We start from the raw sequence: 15582 nt of genomic DNA on the forward strand, positions 1-15582 counted from the left end.
AATGTTATTATTTTTAATAACAACTAACATTTCAGTGGTATTTTGGGTATTACCAGAAATGGTGGAGGGCATTATTGTCTTCAAGCAAAATAAGTAAAAAAAGAGAATGCAAAAAGGACCTCTTTCCCTCTAGAAATAAAAAAATCGTGAACTCGTTTTCTAAAAATACATTAGCCCTCCCGACGGAATAGCCAGCCAAACATGCAGAAAATGAGAAGTGAAAAATTTGGCGCCCAAACAGGCACTTAGTCATGTTCATTCATCAAAAAGGAAAAGATGTTGCATTATCGGTTTCCCTTTCTGTTTGGCTACAGAAAATAACCACTTTCTGGGGGGAAAAAACTTAATTTTTCTTCTTAAAATTGAATATTTTTAAAAATATTAAGGTAAAAATAAATTATTATTTTTTACCTTTTCAATTCTTCACGTCCAGACGAAACAATAAATTATAAAAATTTAGCGTAAAACTAACGAACGTGATTTTTTTAAAAAACACTTCAAAAAAAATTGTACTACTAAAAGTTAAGCTTTGTTCGTTTTTCATTTTAACTCTGTTTTATTTTTGTTTTCTAATCATTAGCTTATTTTTTTCTTCAATTATTAATTATTATATTTCTTCAATTATTATTTTCATTTCTCTCTATCTTTCTCTACTCATTATCATTCTTTCCAATTATTACTCTATTTTTTTTTTCCACCCACTACAAAAACTAAAATACTCAGAAGATGGAAATGAAACAAAACCAACCAAAGGCAAACGGAACGGGGCAGAAACGAAAGCGTAAAAGACAAACCAAATTACCAATAGACTAGAAATCCAAAGTAACACACAAATCTTCCTTTCACGTGAAAAAAAAAATCCTCCGCTCCAGTCGACAAAAATATCCAAAACAACAAGAGGATACAACCCACAATTGGATCGACAAATTCATCGAATTCAGTAAGAGCCTGTTGAATTTCATGTTCAATTAAAAAGATTGAAAATCCATGGATTCAGTAGCCGTAGCCGGATCGCCCGACCCGACCGACGGCGAGGTTCCATCATCGACCACTCCAGGCGGAGGAAAATCGGCGGAGACCGGGTCAACGGCTGTGCCGCCGAGCCGGTACGAGTCACAAAAGCGACGAGACTGGAACACGTTCTTACAGTACTCGAGGAACCAAAAGCCGCCGCTGAAGCCGTCACGCTGCAGCGGAGCGCACGTGCTCGAGTTCCTCAGGTACCTTGACCAGTTCGGCAAAACGAAGGTGCACTTGACGGGGTGCCTGTTCTTCGGGAACCCGAACCCGCCCTCCCCGTGCACGTGCCCGTTGAGGCAGGCGTGGGGGAGCCTCGACGCGGTCGTCGAACGGCTAAGAGCCGCTTACGAAGAGAACGGGGGGCAGCCCGAGTCGAACCCGTTCAGGGCGACGGCGGTTCGGTTTTATTTGAGGGAGGTTAGGGATGATCAGGCCAAGGCGAGAGGGATACCGTATAATCAGAAGCGGAAAAGGGCAACGGCGGCGGAAAATGTGTCGGTGGGTGGTAGCAGTAGCGGTGGTGCTCCTGATGTGGCGGCTACTGTTGCTCCTGCAACTAAAACAGTAAGTTTCTCCACTTCACCAAGTTATTGATTTCCACTTTTTCTATTATTATTATTATTATTATTATTATTATTATTATTTTTGCATTGGAAGAATATCTTCTTTAATTGTGATTAGATTTAGAATTCAGGCAATTCAGTAGCAAAAATGAATATTTCGTAAACGCTTTTACTGTTCTTGAACTGGGTTTATTTTTACAGGGATCGTAAACAAACTATTTGGAACAAAATGAACGAATTTTTTTTAAGACTCGAGACGGGTTTAAAGTGTGTATGTACGCAGTGTATTTACATGATTGTATGAAGTGGTAGATTCAGAAATTTCGGACAGAGGGATCACCTTTCGAGGGTAAACTTAATTAAATTACTGACAATCCAATGTAAAGAGAACATGCGTTAAAAAAAAAAAACATTTCTTACATTTTTATTTGTGTTATTGGCAGAATCGTATGGGTTGGCTTTGTGGTATACCAACCACCTAGTCTATTGGTTCAACTCCTAGTAGCTGCAGACCCGGAAGAGTTTTTTTCCCCACTCGCGTAACTCTGTCAAAAAAACAGGATATTCGAAAGGCGGCAGTAGGTTTCGAACCTGCGCCCACTCAAGTGGAAGATAAAGATCATACTACCTAAACTGGAAGCCAATCTTCTCTATTTTGGGTGTGTATACATACACACATATATAACGTCATATTTCGATTCACACACCAAAAATCCTCATAAATCCAAGAGGGTCACGTGCTTTAGCTGAATCAGCGCCTGAGTGTATATACCCATAGCAGCACTCATTATAAAATTGGTAAGGTAAGAGTCGTGGTGTTCTGGTTTGGGTTTTTGAAGGAGATGGGTAAGAGGCGAGAGGAGGGAGAATGGAGGAGAGGATCAAATAGGAGTCCGGCAACAAATAGCAAAGGAGGTTATGGTTTTGACTGACATTGATTGGACCTTTTGCAGTTTTGAACGTTGGTTCTCATGTACAAAAAACGTGTTCCATTCCACATTATGCTTTTCTGTCATTTCTTGACATTTTACGTATTTGGAACAGGTTGGAGATGAAGGAAAGGATCAACGTAAAGAGAAATCATCTGGTGGACTCTTTTCATCAGGTTGTGTTGATAAGCCATTGGTTGTCACATGAAGCACATTTATATAAAACTATATTCTAGCCTTTCAAAAAAGGAAAAATTTCAAAAAAGCCCTTGAACTTTTAAAAAATTTTACAAAAAAAACCTGAATTTTAACTAATAACAAAAAGATATTTGAACTTACCATTCCGTTAACAAAAAAACCCCCACCGTCTAATTCTGTCAATTTGTAATGGATGGAGCTAATAGAAAGCATTAACCTTCCTTTTTTTTTATTTTTACTTTTTACTTCAAAAAATTACTTTTAACTTTTTTTAAGTAATAAATAAATACACAATAAAATTATTTTTTCCTTACTATTTATCAAAAATTATTTTAACCCTATTTTTTACTATTTACAAAAATAACTCCTTTTTTACTTTCAAATTTTATCTTTTCCCCTCTCTCTCTCCCTCTATTTTTTTTCTTCAGAAATTCAACCTCACACCATCAATCAACCCCACAATTAGCTGCCAATGTCATGCCGTCGATTTTTAATATAAATAATAATCACTTTTAGTAAATAAAGTCCTCGCTGTAATACATATAACACCCAAATAACATTACTTTCCCCTGTTCTCAAATTAAATTCAAATATTATATTCCTGACTCGAAGGCCCCAAGTTATTAGAATACAAGTATCCGAAGAAAAATAATATTACAGTTGCAATAATCATCTTTCCAAATACTTCTTTCAAATCAGATGCAATGTAGCTCCTCACGTATACCTTTCAAAGATTTGATCAAATATGTACAACAAGCTCGCCATGTCAACTCCTATAATTTGTACCTGAAAATGATAGGGCTACACTAGCCCAGTAGAAAAAATCTCTATCTAACTTTATGTGCTAATGGGAGGATAAGTGCCAAGAAAATATTTTAGTAAGAGAAAAGGTATTTTAACTGAAGGTAGAACTTACAACGCAATCCTTAAAAAAAAACATAGAACTCTTATTCACTCACGTCAACACTCTTAGCTACACACACTCCCACTTCTATCTTAAATAACTCAGGTTAATCTCTATTGTATCCTCCATCGTATCCCTTTATCACATCATTTTGTTATTGTTGATCTACCACTATTTAAACTACTTTCTCACCCATGACTTACGTTCTAGTGTCCAGTCGTCATCTACCAAATTTCTTTTACACTATATTTCTTCTTTCTAAGTTTAACATGCAAATACCCTTATAAATCTCTCACAGTGTATCACCCCACAAAATATCAAATATACATTCATGCAAAACAAGTTACCAAATTCTATTTATCACGCTACTAACATCAAACAAGCATCCAAGGACTCAATCTTATATAATGGCATCATGATAGGTCCAATATAAATAGATTGACAATATCGACATCAAGGAACTTACACAACTACTTCACGTCTTAAAGTATCAAGTCATTATTTACCGTATCCCTTCTCATTACCCTTATTATCATACTTTTCATGTCAATATGAGTAACTCACACCACACAAGCACGTCTTTTACTCAAACCGATATTAGGACAACAAGCTCCAATGATTGGGAAGCCTATGAGAAGGAAAATAACCTAGTATCGACATCTTAGACAATCTAAGTTACCAACTCAAACTGATATTTCAATCTTAATATAATACTAAATAATAACAAGGTTATCCTTTTTCACTATGTCACATGCTTTGATTTCATTTTCGGGCATTAAGGACCCGTGCGTCCTATGTTCGTTCCGGCATCCCATCTTTCAGTGGATCCGTGATTTTCTTGTGCACTTTCGGGCATTAGGGACCCCATGCGTCCCATGTTCATTCCGGCATCACATCTTTCAGTGGATTCGTGGCTTTCTTGTACACTTGTAGGCATTAGGGACCCCGTGCGTCCCATGTTCATTCCGGCATCACACCTTTCGGTGGATCTGTGGCTTTCATGATTACGATTCAATTATCCACCATGTTGTCATGTATACCATTGAATAGGTCCATGCCATTCGTACGTATCACATCACTAGTTCTCATCAATCAAACAATTTCAACATCCAACACTTCTCTAATCACAATACATTACCAACACACCAATCAAATCAATTCAAATTTCACCTATGCGTAAAGAATCCTGTCCTCACCACTTTAACAATAAGGACACCCAACTCCAACTCTTTCATGTAGTAAAATGAACCCACATCCCTATCGCTCAAGTAACATTAACGCTATCGATATCACCTTTTACTATCACGTTTTCATTTCAAAAACTAAAACACACCCTAGATTTCCGAACGGTCACTTTCCCTCTCTCATTCCATTTCACAAACCCACGTCTCATTGGCATAAACACACTCGTGTCAACCTTTCAAGTTTATAGTTGTACTCAATCATCTTATCCAGCCTATTCCTTTTAACCATTCTTCATTTCAAATTCAATTTATCATCATGTGATGGATAACCGAGCATTTGGGAACCTCACACCATCCCCTTCACATCATACATGTTCTTATGTTCAAGAGCATCGATCTCATACCACCGATTTACACCAACACATGTCAAATACGCGGTAAAGAGTCCGAACCGTATATCGTTAAGAGTTTCATCTCCAATCACTTATTCATTTCAATCATCATTCTCGTAGAAATCATATGCTGCTCATAAGGTGTCCGTAATTTCCTATTTCACTCTTTCTTACTTCTACTATATCACAAATTCTGATCGTTAACAATGTGTTATACTTTGCATGTTATCGTATTCCTCTTAATACAAACCCATTAACGTTACCATACGATAAATTACTAAATAGTCCAATCATTCATCACTCACACTATGCCACAACATACATACATGCCCGTCCCAACGACTTAAGGTGTGTATCTAATTGCCCGTGAAGTCTGAATACAACCTAACTTCCAAAATTGACATGCAATTCACGACCAGCCTGTCGTATTCTGGCCATAACATTCTATAGGTTAAGAATTAGATTATGAAACCACCACCATCAGAAAGTAGACTCCGAGCACATCAATTTCGAAATAAAGTTTGCCCCAAGCGGAGTCCGGGTGACAAAGTTATGCCCGTCCGAATTTACAAGAAAAATCTGCCAAAAATAAGACAGGGGTATCGATACCCCTATTTGAGGTATCGATACCTCGAGGGAAATTTTCAGATTTGAAGTGGGTATTGATACCCATGTTGAGGTATTGATACCACGAGTCATGAAGGTATGATTTTCAGTAGGAAAGCAAACAAAAATGGGAAAACTTGTGATTAGACTTCAAGCAATCAACAAGAGGGATATTAAATTCAATATCCAAGCATCAATCTAACTCATAAACACATAAGAATAGTTAGATTTCCCTACCTCATGAGTTTTGAGCAAAACCCAAAGGATCCTTCATGCCTTAGACCTCAAATTCGAACCCACCAAGGAACATTCCTCCTTCGACTTGGAACACGCGATTTCCACCAAGAACTTCTCCCTCCAAGCTCGATTTCACGATTTCTCAAGTGCTTGGTCACCCATCCAAGCAACCCGAAAATGTAGAAAACTCCAAAGTGATCTGATGATGATTTTTCTTGGATTGATAGGAAGCTCTTGCTCCGTAGAGCATCTTTAATTCTTAGACTTTCTCCGAAATCATGGTTTAAGGAGATGAATTTGTAGAGAGAAGTTGAGGAGGAGATGAGAGCTAGAGAGAGAGTCGGCTGAAAGAGAGAGAAGATAGGATTTTTATTTCTCTACACACACACACCCCACCTATTTATACTAGCACCAACCTCAATCACACTCACACCCCTCCACTAACAACCTTACCACTTTGACCCCAAATCTCATATTCACATCATATTTCACATTTTAAAGTATAATCTCGCATTAAAATTATTAAAATAAATACGGGTCTCTACAACCAAAGCCCTAGCCCCAATTTTAGAATTTTAAAAGTACTTTTTTTTTTGGGGAGAAGGTTTGCAGACTCACTTTTTTGATAACCACACTCCCTTTTTGTCTTTTAGCCAAAAAAATACAAACTTTTAATACTAAAAAAAAAAGTGTGGCTATCAAAATGGAGAGTGTGAAAATCACTCCCCACCCTTTTTTAACCTTCATTTTATTTTTTACTTTTAAAAATTACTTTTTGCTCTTTCTTTTTTAGTAATGAATAAATATGCAATAAAGTTTTTTCCTTACTGTTTTTTAAAAATTACTTTCACCACCATTTGTTAACTATATACAAAATTGGGGGGGGGGGGGGGGGGGGGGGGGGGGGGGGGGGGGTTTGTTTAAAATTTGGAAGTAAAAAAAAAGGGAGGGTTAAAGTCATTTTAGTAAATAGTAAAAAATGAGGTTAAAATAATTTTTGATAAATAGTAAGGAAAAAAAACTTCATTGCCTATTTATTTACTGCTAAAAAAAGAAAGAGTTAAAAGTAATTTTTGAAAGTAAAAAGTAAAAAAGAAGAAGGGAGATTTACGCCTTCCGTTAACTCCATCCGTTACAAATTGACAGAATTAGACGACGGGGGCTTTTTTGTTAACAAAATGGTAAGTTCAGGTGTCTTTTTGTCATTAGTTAAAATTCAGGTGTTTTTTTGTAAAGTTCCCAAGAGTTCAGGGGTTTTTTTTAAATTTTCCCTTCAAAAAATTTAAAGATACATGTGATCCAATATAATCATGCAACTGCCATTATTCTCTTTTTCATATGTTGCGTGTGCTGTGGGGCCCACCTCCCCTCACAGCGCACACAGCAGGTCCCCAGTCATGAAATAAGACATAATAATAAGGTTCTTAATATGTTCAACTCCTTGCAGTGAGACATGTGATCTCTGTATGCTCCGCCATGTGCACAGACTGGACGTAGTCATTAGTGTTAAAATCATGGTTATCTGCATATTGCCTCTCATAGAACACAGATTTTTAATGTTTATTTTATTTTATTTTATGTTTTCAGTCTTCCGAACACCTGATAAACTGAATAAATCCACGCCAGATCCGAAGTCAAGGGGAGAGGAAGATTCGGAATGTTTGCAATTGCATGTGGACAATTATTCTGATTCTGATACCACAATATTCCGAAGTACCAAAAAAATAAAAAATTATTCTGATGTCACAATTAGCATATCTGACCATCTGAGGAATTGGTCCGGTTGGTCCAGAAGGACAAAAGGTGTGTTGTCCATGGAGGAATTGGTCCCGTTGAACAAAATGGGAGAGGTAGTCACACTAGGACAGAAGTTATCTCCAGAAGACAAGGACTCCTTGACAAAAGTGACAGATGGACTCTCACACTCATGTGAAAAGGAAGTCTTGGAGGAGATCTTGTTTGTAGCGAAAGAATTGGAGGGAACTCCTTCAGACCAACGAGAATTAGAAGAATTGAACTGTGATAAAAAAAAAAAAAAAAGTGATCCGTTGGAAGTTCCTCCAACAATCTGTCACCACTTTTCTATTCTCCAAGAGCTAGATTTGTCATATACTGAGATAAACTCTTTGCCACAATCCATTTCAAGATTAGTAGCACTCCAAAAATTGTTCTTGAGAAGCTGCGAGCTTCTAATGGAACTGCCACCTGAAATTGGAGAACTCACGAATCTTGAGGTGCTTGATCTTGAAGGGACTGAAATTCTGTGTCTTCCAAAGGAGATAGCCAAACTGTTTAATTTGACGTGCTTGAAAGTGTCATTCTATGGATATGCAAATCAGACAGTAATTCCAAGGAGGGTCTTGTCAAATCTCTCACGCTTGAAGGAGTTAATCATTGACGTTACTCCGAATGGAGAGTGGTGGGATGTTGAAGCAGAAACTATTATAGACGATATGCGTAGCTTAAAAGAGTTGACAACCCTGAAATTGTCTTTACCCACTGCTGAACTATTGAGAAACCTCGCAATATTTCGATGTTTAGCGAACTTCAGATTTACAGTTGGCCGTCACGCAGAGCGCTTCATTTCCCGTTTACCCCAAGATGTTGAAGAGGAATTCAATAATTGGGAGAAACTGAAGAAAGGCTTGAAGTATATAAATGGAAGTCACGTACCAAATGAAGTTACCGAGGTATTCAGACATGCAAATGCTTTTTTTCTACAGCGCCATTGGACATCTAACAGCCTATCCGAGTTTGGGCATGAAAATATGAATGAAGTGAAGTTTTGCTTGGTGATGGAATGTAATGAGTTTCGGACCGTCATTGATTCTGAACAGTTTCATCAAGGAAAAGATGGTATGAGTGAATCCGAAGATTTCCAAGATTTTGATGAAGCAATTGTGCTTGGATCACTGGAGAAATTGATTATTCGCTACATGAAGAATATGGAGAGCGTTTGGAAAGGGCCAGTTGGAAAAGGGTCTTTGTCCAATCTAAAGTCCTTGGCTTTGCATACATGCCCCAATTTGACTACCCTTTTCACAATCGACATGTTTAGGAATCTCTTAAACTTGGAAGAACTGATTGTCGAAGATTGCCCAAAAATCGACAGCCTTGTTAGTCTCAAAAGTTCCGACTCAGAATCTGGCCTTTTTCTCCCGAACTTGAAGAATATTTCACTTCTAGAGCTACCAGAACTGGTCAGCATCTCCAGTGGCTTATGCATCGCTCCAAATTTAGAGAGGATGGTAATCTTTTATTGCCCAAAGCTCGAAAAGCTTTCTACCATGGATGTCTCCAGTACAAAATTGAAGGTAATTAAAGGAGAGAAAGAATGGTGGGACGCATTAAAGTGGTATGAATCGGATCTGAGCACGGAACATGAAGATTATTTGGCTCGTCTTTTTATCCCTTTGAGAAGGGATGGGAATCTGATGGGTCAATTAACAAAAGACTAGATTGCTGCACATGGTCAGGGTAAAGTTGGAAGCTACGAATGACCTGGTAATTTTTTATTCATTGATTTTTTCCGATATCTATGTCTACTGAATCATTAATGTCGAACCTTTCAATGGCCGTCAGCCTAAGCCACCATTGAATGGTATCTTCACATGCTTGTTGGTATGTGCGTAGCGGGGATAAACCAACGCATACTTGCAGGTTGAATATCTTTTCACCCACAAGCAATCTGTGCAATCTGAAAACTGATGGGTCCTGCTGATTTTTCAATGGTTTAGAACTGCTGATTAAGGCGGGTTAGGTGGTTGGCAAATTTCAAAAGAAAAAAGATGATTTGAAATAAGATAGCGAAAAATGAGGGTAAATGATTAACAAGGTCATTTAAACAACAGCAACGAACAATTTTTTAGATCATTGAATGTTAGAGAGCAATTTTAATAGCAATGTGCATGGTATTTTTAAACACAATTTGTAGCTGGTTGCAGTCTAAGTTCATTACGGGTTAAGAAGATTTCAAAGTGTTTGCCAAAAGCTTTTTGTTTGTTCTTGTTCTCTTCATTTCATGATTGTTCTGCCACATTTGGATACTGCAAGAACAAATGTAGCATCTGACTTAACCCTCTGCCTCTGAGGTATCAGGGCAGATGATGCATCCAGCTAAATACCCTCTTTTCTTGTCACAATCGTCGTAAATAATTGGCCAAATTTAGGCTGCAAATACATTTCGCGTAAGGCACTTGGAGTGATGCTTTTGTTTACTCTCATAATGATACAGAGAAATGGTGATGTTCTGTGTCGTTTTGCCATCGGTCGTCGAGTGGCAGGCTTGCGGTGGAAACTCTTTAAAGACTTGGAGGGGTAGAGGAAGGAATTATCGTTGGACAAATATCTAATATTCTACCCAGCATGTGTCTTCACGTGTTTGAGTATTCTGGCTTGCTGGTTGCGTTGATTTTTTTCCCTTCTTAATTTCATAATTAGGATTTGTTATGCTCTATGACATCCAAAACTTTATGTACCTCTGGTAGAAATGTGAACACGCTTATGTGGAGCCTTGGTCGATGCTGTTGTAATATTCGCTGATGATGTTGTAAAATTCTCTCTTTATTTGTTCTGTTATTCTCTCTTTCTTCCTCTCGCTCGCTCGCTCATTTTGGTATTTGTAAAATGTCTCAAAAGTTTCTCTCATCTTGGCTTTCGTTCGCACTATCCCACCATTTTCCGGTGGTAAGGAATTGCCATATGAGAGTTCTCTGATTAGATTGCTCTTTAGGAACTGATCAATTGGAGCTTCCGTTCATAATGAGATTGAACTTCCCAAGCAGACTTTCTATGTCTTGAAAAAAAGAAAAAAAGAAGAGGGTTTTCGGGGAAAAAAATGCGACCATGCATGCGCGCGCTCTCTCTCTCAAATTAGTGAAATGTCCTAAAGAAGATCTAAAAAGTGCTCCCTTGGATATTGTGACATAATGATGTTCATATATTCGCCCTTTCTCCCCCACAAAATATCTCAGCAACCGTCCTAAAAATCTGCCACGTAGACCTTCGATGTATCGATACCGAGCAGCTTTGACTAGACCGTCGTAGCCACTTGGTATCGATGCAAGTAATGTTGTATGGATACCCAAAGTCTACGAACTGACTGGGATTCGCTTGCAAACGGGTATCGATACAACACTTTGTCTATCGTACCGGCCTCGAAATTCTTGGATTTGCAGCTTCCGGCTTGGCTTCCAATGGTCTTGGTCACCCGACGGGTCTTTGAGTACTCTTCGCTCTTGGGCCCCGGTGGCTCCATTCTTGATCGTCTTGAGTCTTGGATGCCTCCGGCTTGGCTTTAAGCTTTAAAACCATCTTGCTACGCGATTTTCCTACAAAATGAAATAAACTACCTTACGCGCAATATCAAATAAAATACTAATCTAACTAAACATAAAGTGATAAAACTAAGGACTTAAACACCAAAACTATGCATTATTGGATACTTATCAAGAACGTACGGTTGATTACTCAATATAATGTTGAGACTTCTGTACTTGTTGTCAATTGCTATAGAGTTTGATGCTTTAACAATGAGTAATTAATTCAGCGCCTACAATATTTTTTAAAAAGAAGCCAAATTTACATGTACAAAAATACACCATTTTAGTGCATTTTTTAGCTCGAGAGATTCGCTTGAACCACCTCCAGTAATTAAAGCCGCCCAGGATTATGTGACGTGCCTCTTAATACACTTATCCTGCATATACTCCAGCAAACTTCAATATTTAGGCCCCTAATTGGGAGATCTTAAATTCAAAAACATGTGAGCAAAAAAAGTCATTTTTGTGGTACATCGATAGTTATGTGAATAAATTGTACTTCGCTTGTATAAAATAGGTGATGAATATGGTTTTAAATTTATTTCGTACGTTCGCTTATTTTTAGGTATGTCGAAACATGAGGTAGAGGCCCCCTTCATATAGGTGAAGAAGGAGCCTACAAATTCAATATGGAATTCAATTGGGGAGCTTATACAATCAATAGGGGCCAAATCAATATGGGATATTGAATACGAGGAATTCAATTTCCAGAAAAATAAAAAATAAAAAAACTGCTATAACTATTAGTCATTTGATAGTCAAATTGGATATAAAAGGTCAGCAGCAATAATCCAACTCAGAATATATTTCTCCTTCCAACAAAAATTTCTTCCAATATCTCGAAAATTTCTCACTGCTGTACTCCGATCGAATCAAACAAATTAAATTAGCCCAAAAAACACCTCTGCCGATGAGTCTAGGTGCCAAAGATAGACAAACAAGTCAGTAGCTCATGGCGCTCTCACTTGAACGCATTCCACAATGACATATCGGTTAAAAAACTCCACGATTGATAGATTCAAAAAGAAAATACACATAGTAGACCTCAAACTTAGCTGCATGCGAGGAGGATATTAAGGAAATATAGTCCACATTGAGAGAGAGAGAGAGAGAGAGAGAGAGAGAGAGAGAGAGAGAGAGAGAGAGAGAGAGAGAGAGAGAGAGAGAGAGAGAGAGAGAGGGAGCAATTGACAAAGGTAGCATCATTCTTCCCTTTGTCAAGTATTAATAAAATTTTGTTGCCGATCAAAAAACAAGGTAACATCGTTCTTTCACAAAATGAGCACGATTCAAGGATAACAATTGACGAAACAAAAAAAGAAAAGAAGAGCAATTCATTTACACGTTTGAGTGAGAGAGAAAGAGAGGAGAAAATCATATTTTCAATTTGGTTATTCAAGAGCTATCCATATTGATGGAAATACCGAATCATGCAAAGCTGTAGCGTAGAGAACCAATATTGCCAATTTTATTTTATTTTATTTTTTAATTTTATCGAAATCTAAAGCCAACAAACACAAAGGGGAAAACCCATAATTTAACATCTTTTCCTTTTTGACGAAGATGACTAAAATGCAACATCTTTTCCTTTTTGACGAACATGACTAAAGAAAAAGCATAAACGAATCGTTAACCACTTTATCCAGAAGATCGGAATAAAAAAAAGAAAAAAAAAAAGGGAAAACACAAAAGGTGATGAAATTAAGCATAAAATAAAAGAACAGCATAGCGAATGTAAAACAGGAAAGAAGAAAAAGAAAAGAAGACTATAAAAACCTAGCCATTCACAAGGATCACAACCGGCCATAAAGGCACCAAGCTAATTCGAATTTGGTTGGACAAAACTTAGCTGGTTTGAGTCTCCTAACTAACACCACCTCAATGTCATAGAACATTAATTAGCTTAGGTCCCGACTTAGATACGGTGGGACTCCTTTCAGAGAGTGGTGTGGGATGACGAGACAATATTTCACTCCTTAGCGGAAGTGACAAATACCATACATGCTCTTTCACTTTAATTTTTTAACAAAAAAAAGCACCAAGCCACACCACCAACACACTGTCAGGTCAAAACTGTAAAAAAAGGATCACTAATTTGGACTAGGATGCTTAATTTATTGGTTGTACATCTCTTTTTTGTGTGGGTATAGGTTTTTTCCCAAAACCGATAAAGATGTAATTCATTAACCACAAAAACAATATTGTGGTGCCGTATTTTCTCCAATTGAACTCTCTTGAATAGTGGGTAGGTTGGTATATTTTGAGCGAGGTTGAGTCTTGCACACTTAGCACCCGCGTTAGTGCCTAAACTCGGATCATGAGGAGTCCGGGATAGGCACTCTGACGATCAAGTAAGTAAGAGGGAAGAAGAGCTTTCTAGATAGTATTTAGGGTTTCAGAGACGAAGAAATTAGTTACCTCCTTCTGAAGATGCATTCTTCCTTTTATAGGCAAAGGTAACGTGGAGGCCAACTCACGCGTACACACCACGCGCTCGGTGATTGGTCCGCCAATCATGGCATTGAATCGGGCTCCGCAATCAAAGGCCTGTTGTGATCTCCACACACTCGTGGAGCCCATTTTAATCCTAATACACATTTTAACACACAAATATACCAAACCCCATTATAAATGCTCTAAGCAACTTTAAGAACTATATAACTTGAACACTTTGATTTGTGACCCAATTAGCACGTGTTATGTGAATAATTTGAGTCATTTATTTTATAACAGTTTATCTGTATAATGGCGAAGTCAGGATTTGCATTAGCAGGGAATGCTTTTAGATTGTTGTCAACTTGTATGGTTACGTATTTTTTTTAGTAAAAATATTAACAGTCAAAATTATACTTTGCCTTGAACTTTATTTTTAGTTCAAAAAATAATAAAAACTTGATTCAATTCTCTTGTAGTCTTTAAATTAAAGTCATTGAGATATTATTTTTATGATCCAAAGTGTTCATTTATTAGATCACTATTTTTTTTTATCATCTATGCAAAAAATCAAGTTGTTTGAATGCCAAATATTGCCTAATATACATTCATTCGTGTGAAACTGGGGTGGCCGTGCCAGCCCCTTTCTATATAGCTCCGTCTCTATATTAGTAGAGCATTCACAAGGCATTTTTTCAATTACACCCGTTAGCCATATGATTGGATCATATTTGTGGAAAAAAAATATTAATTTTTTAAGAAGGATGCCCATTATTTTTTCCAAGCCAATGTACTATATCAGATATCTACTTTTATTGAATTTATATACTAATATCTTTTGCATAAAACGATCTACGCACTCAGAGTGCTCTATACTAGAAAAATCTAGTTAGTCCAAACATCTCTTTAGAGATAGTATTTTGAGTACCATGTGACGTGTCAATAATTTCAAATATATTACTGTACGAGAATAAATCTCATTGTGATATTCCCTTCATCCCAAATTCTTTGTCTGGTCCGCAAAACGGAGTGTTAAAAATAATACAATTTTTGCAAGAAAAAATCAAAAGTTTTTCAACAACTTACTAGATATCAATGAGTATTTTTAATTTGTGAAAAATGTTTGAATTTTTTCTTGAAAAAATTGTATTATTTTTAACATTCCGTTTTACGGACCGGACAAAAAATTTGGGATAGAGGGAGTATATTCCACCAAGGCATTAATGACTCACATGTTACAAGAGTACTAATTTTACACACAGTCTTTTTCTTCTTTCAAATTTGGACTCTATTTTTTCGTCTGTCAATGTATATTTACAACAATACTTAATTTCGTACTTGGAGTTGTTTTTGTTTTCCTACAGCTAAGAGAGTACCTAAAATTTCAAATTCACGTGAATAAAATTATAAAGAGAGTAAATCATAGGAAAAGAAGAGCAAAGAATCCGAAACGCTGTCACGAATATGTGATTACCACAGTATAGTCTTACGTAACGTGGAAAAGTATTACCAAGGATTTGAATCCCGTACTCTTTAGTCCTGTCGGTATCGGTCAGTATATTTCATTTTCGAGAAAACTCGGTAGGCCTACTATTGGTACAGTAGCTGGGGCACAGACAATGCACGTTTGGGCCTGTCTTGGGTCTAACAAAAATAATCAGAGTCGCTCATTTTGTTCAATATTTTTTTTTTAATGTTTTCGTAAAAAATTAGCTCCGTCCGATATTGATAAGGGCGTTTACAAAGCGTCCAAAATCTTTTTAGAAATTTTCCTAAGCAATTTTGGACGTTTCGT

General features: G+C 37.1%; 2 protein-coding genes across 4 annotated transcripts in view; one reads left to right on the forward strand and one right to left on the reverse strand.

The window, feature by feature from the left end:
* The window catches only part of LOC131306372 (probable disease resistance protein At4g27220), an 86974-nt gene that overhangs the window by 45964 nt on the left and 25428 nt on the right, over positions 1-15582 (reverse strand). The window lies entirely within an intron of this gene.
* On the forward strand, positions 785-10618 carry LOC131306375 (disease resistance protein At4g27190-like). 2 transcript variants are annotated; one of them, XM_058332581.1, is made up of 4 exons: positions 785-1584; positions 2628-2688; positions 7621-9537; positions 10268-10618. In XM_058332581.1, exons 1-3 carry the CDS (start codon positions 988-990, stop codon positions 9489-9491), a joined length of 2529 nt encoding a protein of 842 aa, XP_058188564.1. In that variant the 5' UTR covers positions 785-987; the 3' UTR covers positions 9492-9537; positions 10268-10618. The 2 variants fall into 2 exon arrangements, with proteins under 2 accessions (XP_058188564.1, XP_058188565.1); XM_058332582.1 differs by lacking the exon at positions 10268-10618 and adding an exon at positions 9616-10218.

The sequence above is a fragment of the Rhododendron vialii genome, chromosome 11a, assembly GCF_030253575.1.
Source record: "Rhododendron vialii isolate Sample 1 chromosome 11a, ASM3025357v1".
Taxonomy (NCBI): Eukaryota; Viridiplantae; Streptophyta; class Magnoliopsida; order Ericales; family Ericaceae; genus Rhododendron; species Rhododendron vialii.

What these genes read in the sequence shown, in the direction of transcription:
- LOC131306375 (XM_058332581.1), top strand. Translation starts at nt 988, where the DNA reads ATGGATTCAGTAGCCGTAGCCGGATCGCCCGACCCGACCGACGGCGAG. An exon ending in TTGCTCCTGCAACTAAAACA is followed by an intron (nt 1,585 to 2,627) that starts GTAAGTTTCTCC and finishes TATTTGGAACAG; the next exon opens with GTTGGAGATGAAGGAAAGGA. An exon ending in TGGTGGACTCTTTTCATCAG is followed by an intron (nt 2,689 to 7,620) that starts GTTGTGTTGATA and finishes TTATGTTTTCAG; the next exon opens with TCTTCCGAACACCTGATAAA.